This window comes from Mustelus asterias, chromosome 13, assembly GCF_964213995.1.
Source record: "Mustelus asterias chromosome 13, sMusAst1.hap1.1, whole genome shotgun sequence".
NCBI classification, from domain to species: domain Eukaryota; kingdom Metazoa; phylum Chordata; class Chondrichthyes; order Carcharhiniformes; family Triakidae; genus Mustelus; species Mustelus asterias.
In genome coordinates, this window is record NC_135813.1 from 4,992,822 (window position 1) to 5,005,267 (window position 12,446).

General features: G+C 48.3%; 1 protein-coding gene and 1 long non-coding RNA gene across 5 annotated transcripts in view; both read right to left on the reverse strand.

Moving 5' to 3' along the window:
• LOC144502391 (uncharacterized) overlaps positions 1-12,446 on the reverse strand; it is a 680,705-nt gene that overhangs the window by 211,888 nt on the left and 456,371 nt on the right. The window lies entirely within an intron of this gene.
• LOC144502387 (endophilin-B2-like) overlaps positions 3,162-12,446 on the reverse strand; it is a 106,696-nt gene continuing 97,411 nt past the window's right edge. For 2 of the 3 annotated variants that reach the window (XM_078226250.1, XM_078226249.1), the window contains 2 exons: positions 5,376-5,607; positions 3,162-4,558 (listed from right to left, as the gene is read on the reverse strand). In XM_078226250.1, the coding sequence (XP_078082376.1) occupies positions 4,451-4,558; positions 5,376-5,607 (340 nt within the window). In that variant the 3' untranslated portion in view covers positions 3,162-4,450. The remainder of the gene's footprint in view (positions 4,559-5,375; positions 5,608-12,446) is intronic. The other variant, XM_078226248.1, reaches the window with a different exon arrangement.

Below are 12,446 nucleotides of genomic sequence, written 5' to 3' on the forward strand. Positions count from 1 at the left end.
CCTCGAGTGTTTTACAAGATAAAAAGTAATGGATATCTTGCGATTGTATCAGAAATCAGGAGCAGGTGAATATACAATGCTGAAATGTGTGCATTTCGATAGAATGATCTAGAAGAACTTAACTGGGGCAGGAAGTTGTTATTCCGAACATTCAAAGTGCGTGCGTAGCCAAGTAAAAAAGGGGGAAATTAGGCTCCAACTGTCTTATCAAGTTACCGAAAAAGTAAGATTCGAACTGACCAATCACAGCTCACACAACGAAACAAGGAAGAGAGAGAGAAAAGGCAAGGGATGAATAACAGAACGGTGAAGAGGAGACAATGGGTGGGATTTTCCAGTCCCCGCCCACTGTCCAGTCCTGCCGAAAGTCGATGGAGTTTTGGTTGCGCCGCCACATCCCCCACGACAGGTCCTGTCCTGTCCCGTTGGGGCTGGAAAATTCCTGGCCGATGTTTCTCATGATCTGATTGAGGTTTGACCAGAACACAGAGGGCAGAGGTTTAATCAGCGCAATTTTACAATTGGGTAGATGTGGGCGTCACTGGCGCCCACATCATTGAATCATAGAACCCCTACAGGACACAAGAGGCCATTCAGCCCATTGAGTCTGCACCGACTCTCTGAAAGAGCATTTTATCCAGGCCCCCTCCCCTGCACTATCCCCGTAACCCCACACATTTAGCATGGCAAATCCACCGAACCTGCATAGCTTTGGACTGTGGGAGGAAACCGGAGCACCCGGAGGAAACCCATGCAGACATGGGGAGAATGTGCAAACTCTACACAGTGACCCAAGCTGGGAATCGAACCTGGGTCCCTGGCACTGTGAGGCAGCAGTGCTAACCACTGTGCCACCGCGCCACTCCATTCGTTGCCCATCACCTAATTTCTCTTGAACTGAGTGACTCACTAGTCCATTTCAGAGGGGCAGTTAAGAGTCAATATTGCTGTGGCTCTGGAGTCACATGTAGGCCAGACCGGGTCTAGTCGGCAGATTTCCTTCCCTAAAGTACATTAGTGAACCAGATGGGTTATTCCAAAAATCGACAATGGTTTCATGGTCATCAGTAGATTCTTATTTCCAGATTTTAAAAATTGAATAAAAATTCTAGTGCCTCCCGTGACAGGATTTGAACTTGGGTCCCCAGCTGAGTTTCTGGATTACTTGTCCAGCGATAATATCACAAGGTCATTGCCTCCCAATCCCCCACTGTTCTTCCCCCCGCCCCAACGTCCCCCCCTTTCCTCCTGTTGCTCTCCCCCTGGTTTGCTTCATTTAGCACAGACTTCATTTTCAGATATTTCTGCCAATGGAATTACGTTTAAATTCTAAGCTTAAAAAAATTTAACAAGTTAAGCTTTAACTTGACTACATTTTAACACTCAGAAGGCATGCTGGGTTAGCCAGGAATTGGCTGCATTTCGGGAAAGTACAAAAGCAGCAAAACAGGCTTGTTAGAAGCCAAAGGTTTTCATAAACAGCATCTGTGAAGACGTTTTCTCCAAGTCAGGGACAGCATGTGCCAAACAATTTCATTTCGAGATAAGAATTAACATATAGTTTTGGAACTGGGTGTTCAGCGGTCAGTCTGTCTTTGAATGTTGTTTTGATCAGTACATGACAGGCAGAAGCCAATCTCTCTCTCTCTCTTCAGTTTTTTCTCTTTATGTTTGCTTTTGTTAATTTTAAGTTCGGGTCAATAAAAAGAACAAAGAACAATACAGCACAGGAACAGGGCCTTCGACCCTCCAAGCCCGCGCCACTCCCTGGTCCAAACTAGACCATTCTTTTCTATCCCTCCATTCCCACTCCGTTCATGTGGCTATCTAGATAAGTCTTAAACGTTCCCAGTGTGCCCGCCTCCACCACCTTGCCCGGCAGCGCATTCCAGGCCCCCACCACCCTCTGTGTAAAATACGTCCTTCTGATATCTGTGTTAAATCTCCCCCCCCTCACCTTGAGACTATGACCCCTCGTGAATGTCACCACCGATCTGGGAAAAAGCTTCCCACCGTTCACCCTATCTATGCCTTTCATAATTTTATACAGCTCTATTAAGTCTCCCGTCATCCTCCGTCTTTCCAGTGAGAACAACCCCAGTTTACCCAATCTCTCCTCATAACTAAGCCCTTCCATACCAGACAACATCCTGGTAAACCTCCTCTGCACTCTCTCTAAAGCCTCCACGTCCTTCTGGTAGTGTGGCGACCAGAACTGGGTGCAGTATTCCAAATGCGGCCGAACCAACATTTTATACAACTGCAACATCAGACCCCAGCTTTTATACTCTATGCCCTGTCCTATAAAGGCAAGCATGCCGTATGCCTTATTCACTACCTTCTCCACCTGTGACGTCACCTTTAAGGATCTGTGGACTTGCACACCCAGGTCCCTCTGCGTATCTACACCCTTTATGGTTCTGCCATTTATCGTATAGTTCCCCCCTACGTTAGTTCTATCAAAATGCATCACTTCGCACTTATCTGGATTGAACTCCATCTGCCATTTCTTTGCCCAAATTTCCAGCCTATCTATATCCTTCTGTAGCCTCTGACAATGCTCCTCACTATCTGCAAGTCCTGCCATTTTCGTGTCGTCCGCAAACTTACTGATCACCCCAGTTACACCTTCTTCCAGATCGTTTATATAAATCACAAACAGCAGAGGTCCCAATACAGAGCCCTGCGGACCACCACTAGTCACAGGCCTCCAGCCGGAAAAAGATCCTTCCACTGCCACCCTCTGTCTTCTGTGACCAAGCCAGTTCTCCACCCATCTAGCCACCTCCCCCTTTATCCCATGAGATCCAACCTTTTGCACCAACCTACCAAGAGGGACTTTGTCAAACGCTTTACTAAAGTCCATATAGACGACATCCACGGCCCTTCCCTGATTTAAACTCCGTATCGCTGCTGTCTTTGTCTATTCAAAGGAATGAATGGGCCCCGCATTCCCTCAGCACACACTGCATTCCCCCTCTGCCACCTCCAGCCCTCCTTCACTCTGCTCTCCCCAACACCCACCCTCATCCTCCCCCAGCACTCCCCTGCCCTTCCCTCCCATTCCCCTCCCCCCAACACCCTCGACACTCTGCCCTCCCAAAACCCCTGCCCCCACCCCCGACCTCATATCCAGCCTCATTTGCAATTGTTCTCTGTGATATAAATTGATGTAAATCGAGTCACCGCGACAAACACCAAGAGCCTAAACATTTAGTGAGCAGCAAGAAGATGGAGCCGGTAATTAGGAGAGGCAACCTGGTCCAGGAATAATTTATTATTCTTGAAAGATCATTCGCTTATGCATAGAACAGCAGGACAGGGAGCAGAGATACCCAGAACGGATTGAGGTCGGTGCAGACGGTACAAGAACAGAAGACCAGGACCTCACACTGTACATTTACACAGGGATAGTGAACATCTGGACTAAACAGACTGCAGGGTTAAAAAAAAAACCGCAATCCAATTCTCATAACCCTCCTAAAAACATTCAATCCCATTCACCACAAAAACCACCTTTATTTGAGAAACCATTGCCTCAGAAATAAAGTTACAAAAGAGAGAATTCGAATAGAAAATTCACTCCCCGTCCATTGGGAATCGTGGAATTTTGTTGACCCCCCCCCCTGAAGTTTCTGGTAACTGGGGGCAGAGTGTGGCCCCAGTATGTTTGGCCCATTCCAACAGAGTTGGCCAATGGTCGAAGTATGTAGAGTCCCAGTCACTGCCCCTTCCTCAATGTCCAAACGTCCCAGTCTCTGCCTCTCAATCTCCCAGGGCACGAACCCTGTCACAAGACTATCTATATACAACAATGTGCACCAGCAGAAAATCCAAAACAACTTCAAGCCCTTGATTATCACATCCCGCAGGAGTTACACTAAAAGAAAATCTTCCAGATGTGCGCATGCAGAGTAGTCTCACACCTTCCGACTCCAGCTGTTCAGAAGTTGCAATATTTGCCTTCCTCTCATCCCCTCACCGGCTCCACATTTCGAACCAGGCTGAAGGCAGAATGAGGTGTCACGTAACGTGATCCGGTTACGGAATCCCGCAGGCTGGTTTAACCTGCTTTAAAAAGTAGAGCGTTGTGCGCGCGGATTTCTAACTAACTGCATTCAGCCAAGCCCAGAACCTGTTCCCAGGGAAACCCGCCCATTTCATTTGAAATTACGACCCTAATGCGTGAGATTCAAACAGCTTCATCGCAACCTCACACTTTAATACACAGAATCAGTGACCTTTTTCAAATTTCAACAAAACTATATAAAGTAACATCGAAAATCTTTTACACGTTTTCTTAAGCGTTCTGGCGCAACTTAAGTTGCCAAAAGAAAAGTCGTAAGGAGTGTGCAACATGACAGAAGGAATGAACGGAACACAATTGGTAAATGCTAATGTGGTCTTTCTGCAAGTCTCAACCCTGGTGTGGAAGTTCCGCGACGGATCTTTAGTTCAACAGCTCCAGGTAGGTGACCGGAACTTTCCCTTTCTTGTTGCCCTTTTCTCCCATCAGCCAATCGGAGTCCATTCCCGGCAGACTGTACACCGTGATGAGCTACACAGCCAAGTGTTGGAGAAAGGAGTAAAGTTAGAGTGACGCAATCATAGACACCTTAACATCCACAGTCAACATTTTACCAGTAAAACATCCTCACTTATAACGGAAACTGCAATGGCACCCTCCTGCCAGAGATGGCACTGTGATGTGACATGTTTACATAGGCTTTCGCCATTGGAAATGTAGAACTTATAATAACGACAAAAGTTAATCCAAAAATAGACTAATTGCACCCAGGTCCAATTATTTTGATTTATTCTTTCACAGCACAGCTAGGCCAACACTCATTGCCCATCCCTAATTGCCCTTGAGAAGGTGGTGATGAGCTAAACTTTAAGTTTATTTAGTAGTGTCACAAGTAGGCTTACATTAACACTGCAATGAAGTTACTTTGAAAATCGCCACACTCCGACACCTGTTCGGGTACACTTGGGGAGAATTTAGCACGGCCAATGCACCTAACCAGCACATCTTTCAGACTAAGTGGGGAAACCGGAGCACCCGGAGGAAACCCACGCAGACACGGGGAGAACGTGCAAACTCCACACAGACAGTGACCCAAGGCTGGAATTGAACCCGGGTCCCTGGCGCTGTGAGGCAGCAGGTAAACAAGGAGCAGGCCATTCAGCCCATCAAGCCTATTCTGTCCTTCAATGAGATCGTAGCTGATCTGTACCTTAATTACAATATAGATTTGAAAAGTCAAGCCTCTCTAGAAAAGCCCAGGTCCACCAAACAGGTTGACAACCATCGCGGGAGGTCAGTCTACACCGGGAAGCAGGAAACCTCGGAGAAGCACTAAAAAGACACAAACCTCATCAGCGAGGAGCTCCAGCTCATTCGAGTCGGCTGCATCGTAATCGTAGAGAACGCGAGCCTTCCTCGTCCCGCTGCAAGGGGGGCTAACCTCAGTGAAGCCCACCGCAGATGGCGCGGGGTTACACGGCCCCGCTAACGATGGAACGACCGGGATGGTGGCAGCGGCTGGGGAGACTCCGCTGGGTGGAGCTGGTGTGTCCGTGTTGCCCACAAATGTACCAGGGAACCTGAAATCGACAAAGAACCATCCGTCATTACACAGCGGGTGGAAAACTAGCCGCAAGGCAGGGCTTGCAGTTAAAGTCAACAGTGCAAAGATATCTAGACAAACAGTCACTTGGTCATACAGAACTTGAATATTACTGAAAGGAGAGACAAGATATAGCGTCTTAGAAGTAGAAATGGTCGAGAGCTTCACGTTTTTAGGTGTACAGATCACCAACAACCTGGTCCCCCCATGCCGACACTATAGTTAAGAAAGCCCCACCAAAGCCTCTACTTTCTCAGGAGGCTAGGGAAATTTGGCATGTCAGCTACGACTCTCACCAACTTTTACAGATGCACCATAGAAAGCATTCTTTCTGGTTGTATCACAGCTTGGTATGGCTCCTGCTCTGCCCAAGACCGCAAGGAACTACAAAAGGTCGTGAACAAAGCCCAGTCCATCACACAAACCAGCCTCCCATCCACAGACTCTGTCTACACTTCCCGCTGCCTCGGAAAAGCAGCCGGCATAATTAAGGACCCCACGCACCCCGGACATTCTCTCTTCCACCTTCCTCCGTAGGGAAAAAGATGCAAAAGTCTGAGGTCACGTACCAACCGACTCAAGAACAGCTTCTTCCCTGCTGCTGTCAGGCTTTTGAACGGACCTACCTCGCATTAAGTGGATCTTTCTCTACACCCTAGCTATGACTGTAACACTACATTCTGCACTCTCTCCTTTCCTTCTCTATGAATGGTATGCTTTTCAATGCTGTATACTAATCCATGTGACAATAATAAATCAAATCAATTCAAATCCAAAAGAGATTTACAGCACAGAGAGAGGCCCTTCAGCCCATCTGGTCAGCGCTGGCCATCAAGCACCTGTCTATCCTTATCCTAATTTCCAGCACTTGGTCAGTACCTATGCAATGGCATTTCAAGAACTCATCTAAATGCTACTTAAATGTTGTGAGGGTTCCGCTGTGATAATATAATCAGGGCCTAGTTTTAAATTGGATATCCTAAATTAAAGAATTGGGCAGATTAAAATCAAACACAGTCAAACCTCAGGCAGGCCGGACTTGGTAAAAGTCAAATATACAAAGACACAGGGCCTGGCCCATCATTCACCCATTAAGGATCATTGCACTCAACTGAGACCCAGCAGGAGATCATCGTACCCCATTGTAATGCACTGGCCTATTGTTAGAAGTAGTAAGAAGTCTCACAACGCCAGGTTAAAGTCCAACAGGTTTATTTGGTAGCACAAGCCACTAGCTTTCGGAGCGCTGCTCCTTCATCAGGTGAGTGGGAGTTCTATAAAGACATATAGAAATCATAGAAGTCATAGAAACCCTACAGTGCAGAAGGAGGCCATTCGGCCCATCGAGTCTGCACCGACCACAATCCCACCCAGGCCCTACCCCCACATATTTACCCGCTAATCCCTCTAACCTACGCATCTCAGGACTCTAAGGAGCAATTTTTAACCTGGCCAATCAACCTAACCCGCACATCTTTGGACTGTGGGAGGAAACCGGAGCACCCGGAGGAAACCCACGCAGACACGAGGAGAATGTGCAAACTCCACACAGACAGTGACCCGAGCCGGGAATCGAACCCGGGACCCTGGAGCTGTGAAGCAGCAGTGCTAACCACTGTGTCACCGTGCCGCCCACAAACATATAAAGACACAAACTCAATTTACAAATATAAAGACACAAACTCAATTTACAAAATAATGGTTGGGATGCGAGTCTTTACAGGTAATCAAGTCTTAAAGGTACAGAGAATATGAGTGGAGAGAGGGTTAGCAGGCTAAAGAGATGTGTATTGTCTCCAGCCAGGACAGTTAGTGAGATTTTGCAAGACCAGGCAAGTCGTTGGGGTTACAGCTAGTGTGACATGAACCCAAGATCCCGGTTGAGGCCATCCTCATGTGTGCGGAACTTGGTTATCAGTTTCTGCTCACCGACTCTGCGTTGTCGTGTGTCGTGAAGGCCGCCTTGGAGAACGCTTACCCGAAGATCAGAGGCCGAATGCCCGTGACCGCTGAAGTGTTCCCCAACAGGAAGAGAACACTCTTGCCTGGTGATTGTCGAGCGGTGTTCATTCACCCGTTGTTGTAGCGTCTGCATGGTCTCCCCAATCTACCATGCCTCGGGACATCCTTTCCTGCAGTGTATCAGGTAGACAACGTTGGCCGAGTTGCAAGTGTATGTACCGTGTACCTGGTGGATGGTGTTCTCACGTGAGATGATGGCGTCCGTGTCGATGATCCGGCACGTCTCGCAGAGGTTGCTGTGGCAGGGTTGTGTGGTGTCGTAATCACTGTTCTCCTGAAGGCTGGGTAGTTTGCTGCGGACAATGGTCTGTGAGGTTGTGCGGTTGTTTGAAGGCAAGAAGTGGGGGTGTGGGGATGGCCTTGGCGAGATGTTCATCTTCATCGATGACACGTTGAAGGCTCCGGAGAAAATGTCGGAGCTTCTCCGCTCCGGCGAAGTACTGGACGACGAAGGGTACTCTGTCCACCGTGTCCCGTGTTTGTCTTCTGAGGAGGTCGGTGCGGTTTTTCGCTGTGGCACGTCGGAACTGTCGATTGATGAGTGAAGTGCCATATCCTGTTCTTATGAGGGCATCTTTCAGCATCTGGAGGTGTCTGTTGCGATCCTCTTCATTTGAGCAGATCCTGTGTATACGGAGGGCTTGTCCGAAGGGGATGGTTTCTTTAACGTGTTTAGGGTGGAAGCTGGAGAAGTGGAGCATTGTGAGGTTATCCGTGGGCTTGCAGTACAGTGAAGTGCTGAGGTGACCGTCCTTAATGGAGATGCGTGTGTCCAAGAATGCAACCGATTCCGGAGAGTAGTCCATGGTGAGTCTGATGGTGGGATGGAACTTGTTGATGTCATCATATAGTTGTTTCAGTGATTGTTCACCATGACTCCAAAGGAAGAAAATGTCATCGATGTATCTAGTGTATAGCATCGGTTGAAGGCCCTGTGCGGTGAAGAAGTCTTGTTCAAACCTGTGCATAAAGATGTTGGCATATTGAGGTGCGAATTTGGTCCCAATGGCTGTTCCGTGTATCTGGATGAAGAACTGGTTGTTGAAGGTGAAGACATTGTGGTCCAGGATGAAGCGGATGAGTTGTAAAATTGGATCTGGAGATTGGCAGTTGACGGCATTGAATACTGAGGCCGTTGCAGCAATGCCATCGTCATGGGAGATGCTGGTGTAGAGTGCCGAGACATCCATTGTGACGAGGAGTGCTCCTGGTTCAACTGCTCCATGTGTGCTGAGTTTCTGTAGGAAGTCCGTAGTGTCACGACAAAAGCTGGGGGTTCTTTGTATAATGGGTTTCAGGATGCCCTCGACGTAGCCGGAGAGGTTCTCGCACAGGGTCCCATTGCCCGATACGATGGGACATCCGAGTGTGTTTGCCTTGTGTATCTTCGGGAGGTAGTAGAGATCTCCAACACGGGGAGTACATGGGATGAGAGCATGGAGGGTGCTCTGAAGGTCCGGATCAAAGGTCTTGATCCGTTATTGTCAGAAGACCAGATCGGGCCAGACTTTCTGTCACCGAGAGTTCCTGCAGTTACCTTATCTGGCAACAGGTTACATGTAAGCAACAGCATGGAGATGGACACCTGGGGCCGGACCCCGGTGTCCTGTCAGGCAGACATCAAGAAACCAAAGATAAGGCAGTCCAAAGATGTGCGGGTTAGGTTGATTGGCCAGGTTAAAAAAATTGCCCCTTAGAGTCCTGGGATGTGTAGGTTAGAGGGATTAGCGGGTAAAATATGTGGGGGTAGGGCCTGGGTGGGATTGTGGTCGGTGCAGACTCGATGGGCCGAATGGCCTCCTTCTGCACTGTAGGGTTTCTATGATTTCTATGAAACCCACTGGGTATTGGGACTCCTCTCCCAAAACCGCATTGGCTGGAAGCCAGAGAAGTTTCTGGAAAGGCAGACAGGCAGGGGGATAAAAGGTACGCATCTCAGACACACCCAGCAGCGAAGACTCGACAAGGGAGGCGACCTTGACCATCCGGAAGACTGATCAGAGAAGGAAGGAAGGAAGAAGCTGCCATCGAGACTCACCTTCGCGACAAAGGACCAGAGGGACTCAGAGAATCGGGCCTGCAGTTTGACCAAACCATCTTTGCGCTTCTCGGCCTTTTGGCTAAGATCAAGTGTAGTTTTGTTGCCCTGCACTTGGTTGAAGTCATGAGGTTACACTGAGGCTTCATTTGAAGCAATTTTTTAAAGCGGCGTCTTGGCTAAGATGCAAATGAGATCAAACCTTGGTGGAGGTGCAATGCCTGCTCCAATCAGCTTGGATCATGTAGATCAAGCCCAAGACAGGAGGTGGTGAGCCTGTCTTGCCAGCTTGGATCTGGAATGTCTCACTTGCTGAGACTTTGAACTGGACTTTGATTGGACTGAATTGGATATAAACAAAAAAAACCTATCTTTACGGGTAGTACACTTGAATCTGGGGTATCCTCTTGTTTTATGTGGGTAATTTAAGGGTTAATAGTGTTATCATTAATAAACTTATTGAACCTTTACTTGTGTTTGTCCTTTGTCCATCTTGCAAATAAGGGCACCGCGGTAAAACCTGTGAGTGAGCAAACTGGTCGGAAGTATCTGAGGATTACAGGTACAACACCGTCTCTACCACCCTCTCAGGCAGCGAGTTCCAGATTCCCACCACCCTCTGGGTTGAAACGTTTCTCCTCACATCCCCTCAAAATCTCCTGCCCCGATCGTAAAATCAAGCCCGCTGGATATTGACCAATCCGCTGAGAGGAAAGGTTTCTTCCCATCTACCCTATCCATCTTCCTCATAACCTTGGACAACCTCAATCACATCCCCCCCCCCCTCTGCCTTCCCTGGTCTAAAGGAACAACTCCAGCCTAACCAGCTCTCTTCAGATGGAAAGGAACGGTAGCACAGTGGGTTAGCACTGCTGCTTCACAGCTCCAGGGACCTGGGTTCGATTCCTGGCTTGGGTCACTGTCTGTGTGGAGTTTGCACATTCTCCTCGTGTCTGCGTGGGTTTCCTCCGGGTGCTCCGGTTTCCTCCCACAGTCCAAAGATGTGCGGGTTAGGTTGATTGGCCATGCTAAAAATTGCCCCTTAGTGTCCTGAGATGCGTAGGTTGGAGGGATTAGTGGGTAAATATGTAGGGATATGGGGGGTAGGGTCTGGGTGGGATTGTGGTCGGTGCAGACTCGATGGGCCGAATGGCCTCTTTCTGTACTGTAGGGTTTCTATGATTCTATGAGGAAAGAAAATGCTGGAAAATCTCAGCAGGTCTGGCAGCATCTGTAAGGAGAGAAAAGCTTTGACAAAGGGTCGTCTGGACTGGAAACGTCAACTCTTTTCTCTCCTTACAGATGCTGCCAGACCTGCTGAGATTTTCCAGCATTTTCTCTTTTGGTTTCAGATTCCAGCATCCGCAGTAATTTGCTTTTATCTCTTCAGAGCGACACTGGTGTGGCAGAGGACGCTTAGGAATGTTCATGTAAACTTTTTCTTTCTAAATTCCCTCCCTTTGATTCAATATTTATTTAATCTGGATGTAGTTATCAGGATGTGGAGATGCCGGCGTTGGACTGGGGTAAACACAGTAAGAAGTTTAACAACACCAGGTTAAAGTCCAACAGGTTTATTTGGTAGCAAAAGCCACACAAGCTTTCGGAGCTGCAAGCCCCTTCTTCAGGTGAGTGGGAATTCTGTTCACAAACAGAGCATATAAAGACACAAACTCAATTTACATGAATAATGGTTGGAATGCGAATACTTACAACTAATCAAGTCTTTAAGGCCAAGGCCATCCCCACACCCCCACTTCTTGCCTTCAAACAACTGCACAACCTCAAACAGACCATTGTCCGCAGCAAACTACCCAGCCTTCAGGAGAACAGTGACCATGACACCACACAACCCTGCCACAGCAACCTCTGCAAGACGTGCCGGATCATCGACACAGATGCCATCATCTCACGTGAGAACACCATCCACCAGGTACACGGTACATACTCTTGCAACTCGGCCAACGTTGTCTACCTGATACGCTGCAAGAAAGGATGTCCCGAGGCATGGTACATTGGGGAAACTATGCAGACGCTGCGACAACGGATGAATGAACACCGCTCGACAATCACCAGGCAAGACTGTTCTCTTCCTGTTGGGGAGCACTTCAGCGGTCACGGGCATTCGGCCTCTGATATTCGGGTAAGCGTTCTCCAAGGCGGCCTTCGCGACACACGACGGCACAGAGTCGCTGAGCAGAAACTGATAGCCAAGTTCCGCACACACGAGGACGGCCTCAACCGGGATATTGGGTTCATGGCACACTATTTGTAACCCCCACAGAGTTTCACTGGCTGTCTTGTCTGGAGACAATACACATCTTTTTAGCCTGTCTTGATGCTCTCTCCACTCACATTGTTTTGTTTCTTAAAGACTTGATCAGTTGTAAGTATTCGCATTCCAACCATTATTCATGTAAATTGAGTTTGTGTCTTTATATGCTCTGTTTGTGAACAGAATTCCCACTCACCTGAAGAAGGGGCTTGCAGCTCCGAAAGCTTGTGTGGCTTTTGCTACCAAATAAACCTGTTGGACTTTAACCTGGTGTTGTTAAACTTCTTACTGTAGTTATCAGGTCAGCCACACTGGGTCACACTTCTGCCTCAGCCACTGTGGGTTGAAATTTCACTCCAAGTGTTTGAGCACAAAATCTGGGCTGGAACTCGCTGTGCGGTACCGAGGGAGTGCTGCACTGTGAGAGGTGCCATCTTTACACGGACGCTCTGTCCGCCCTCATGGCTGGATGGAACAGATC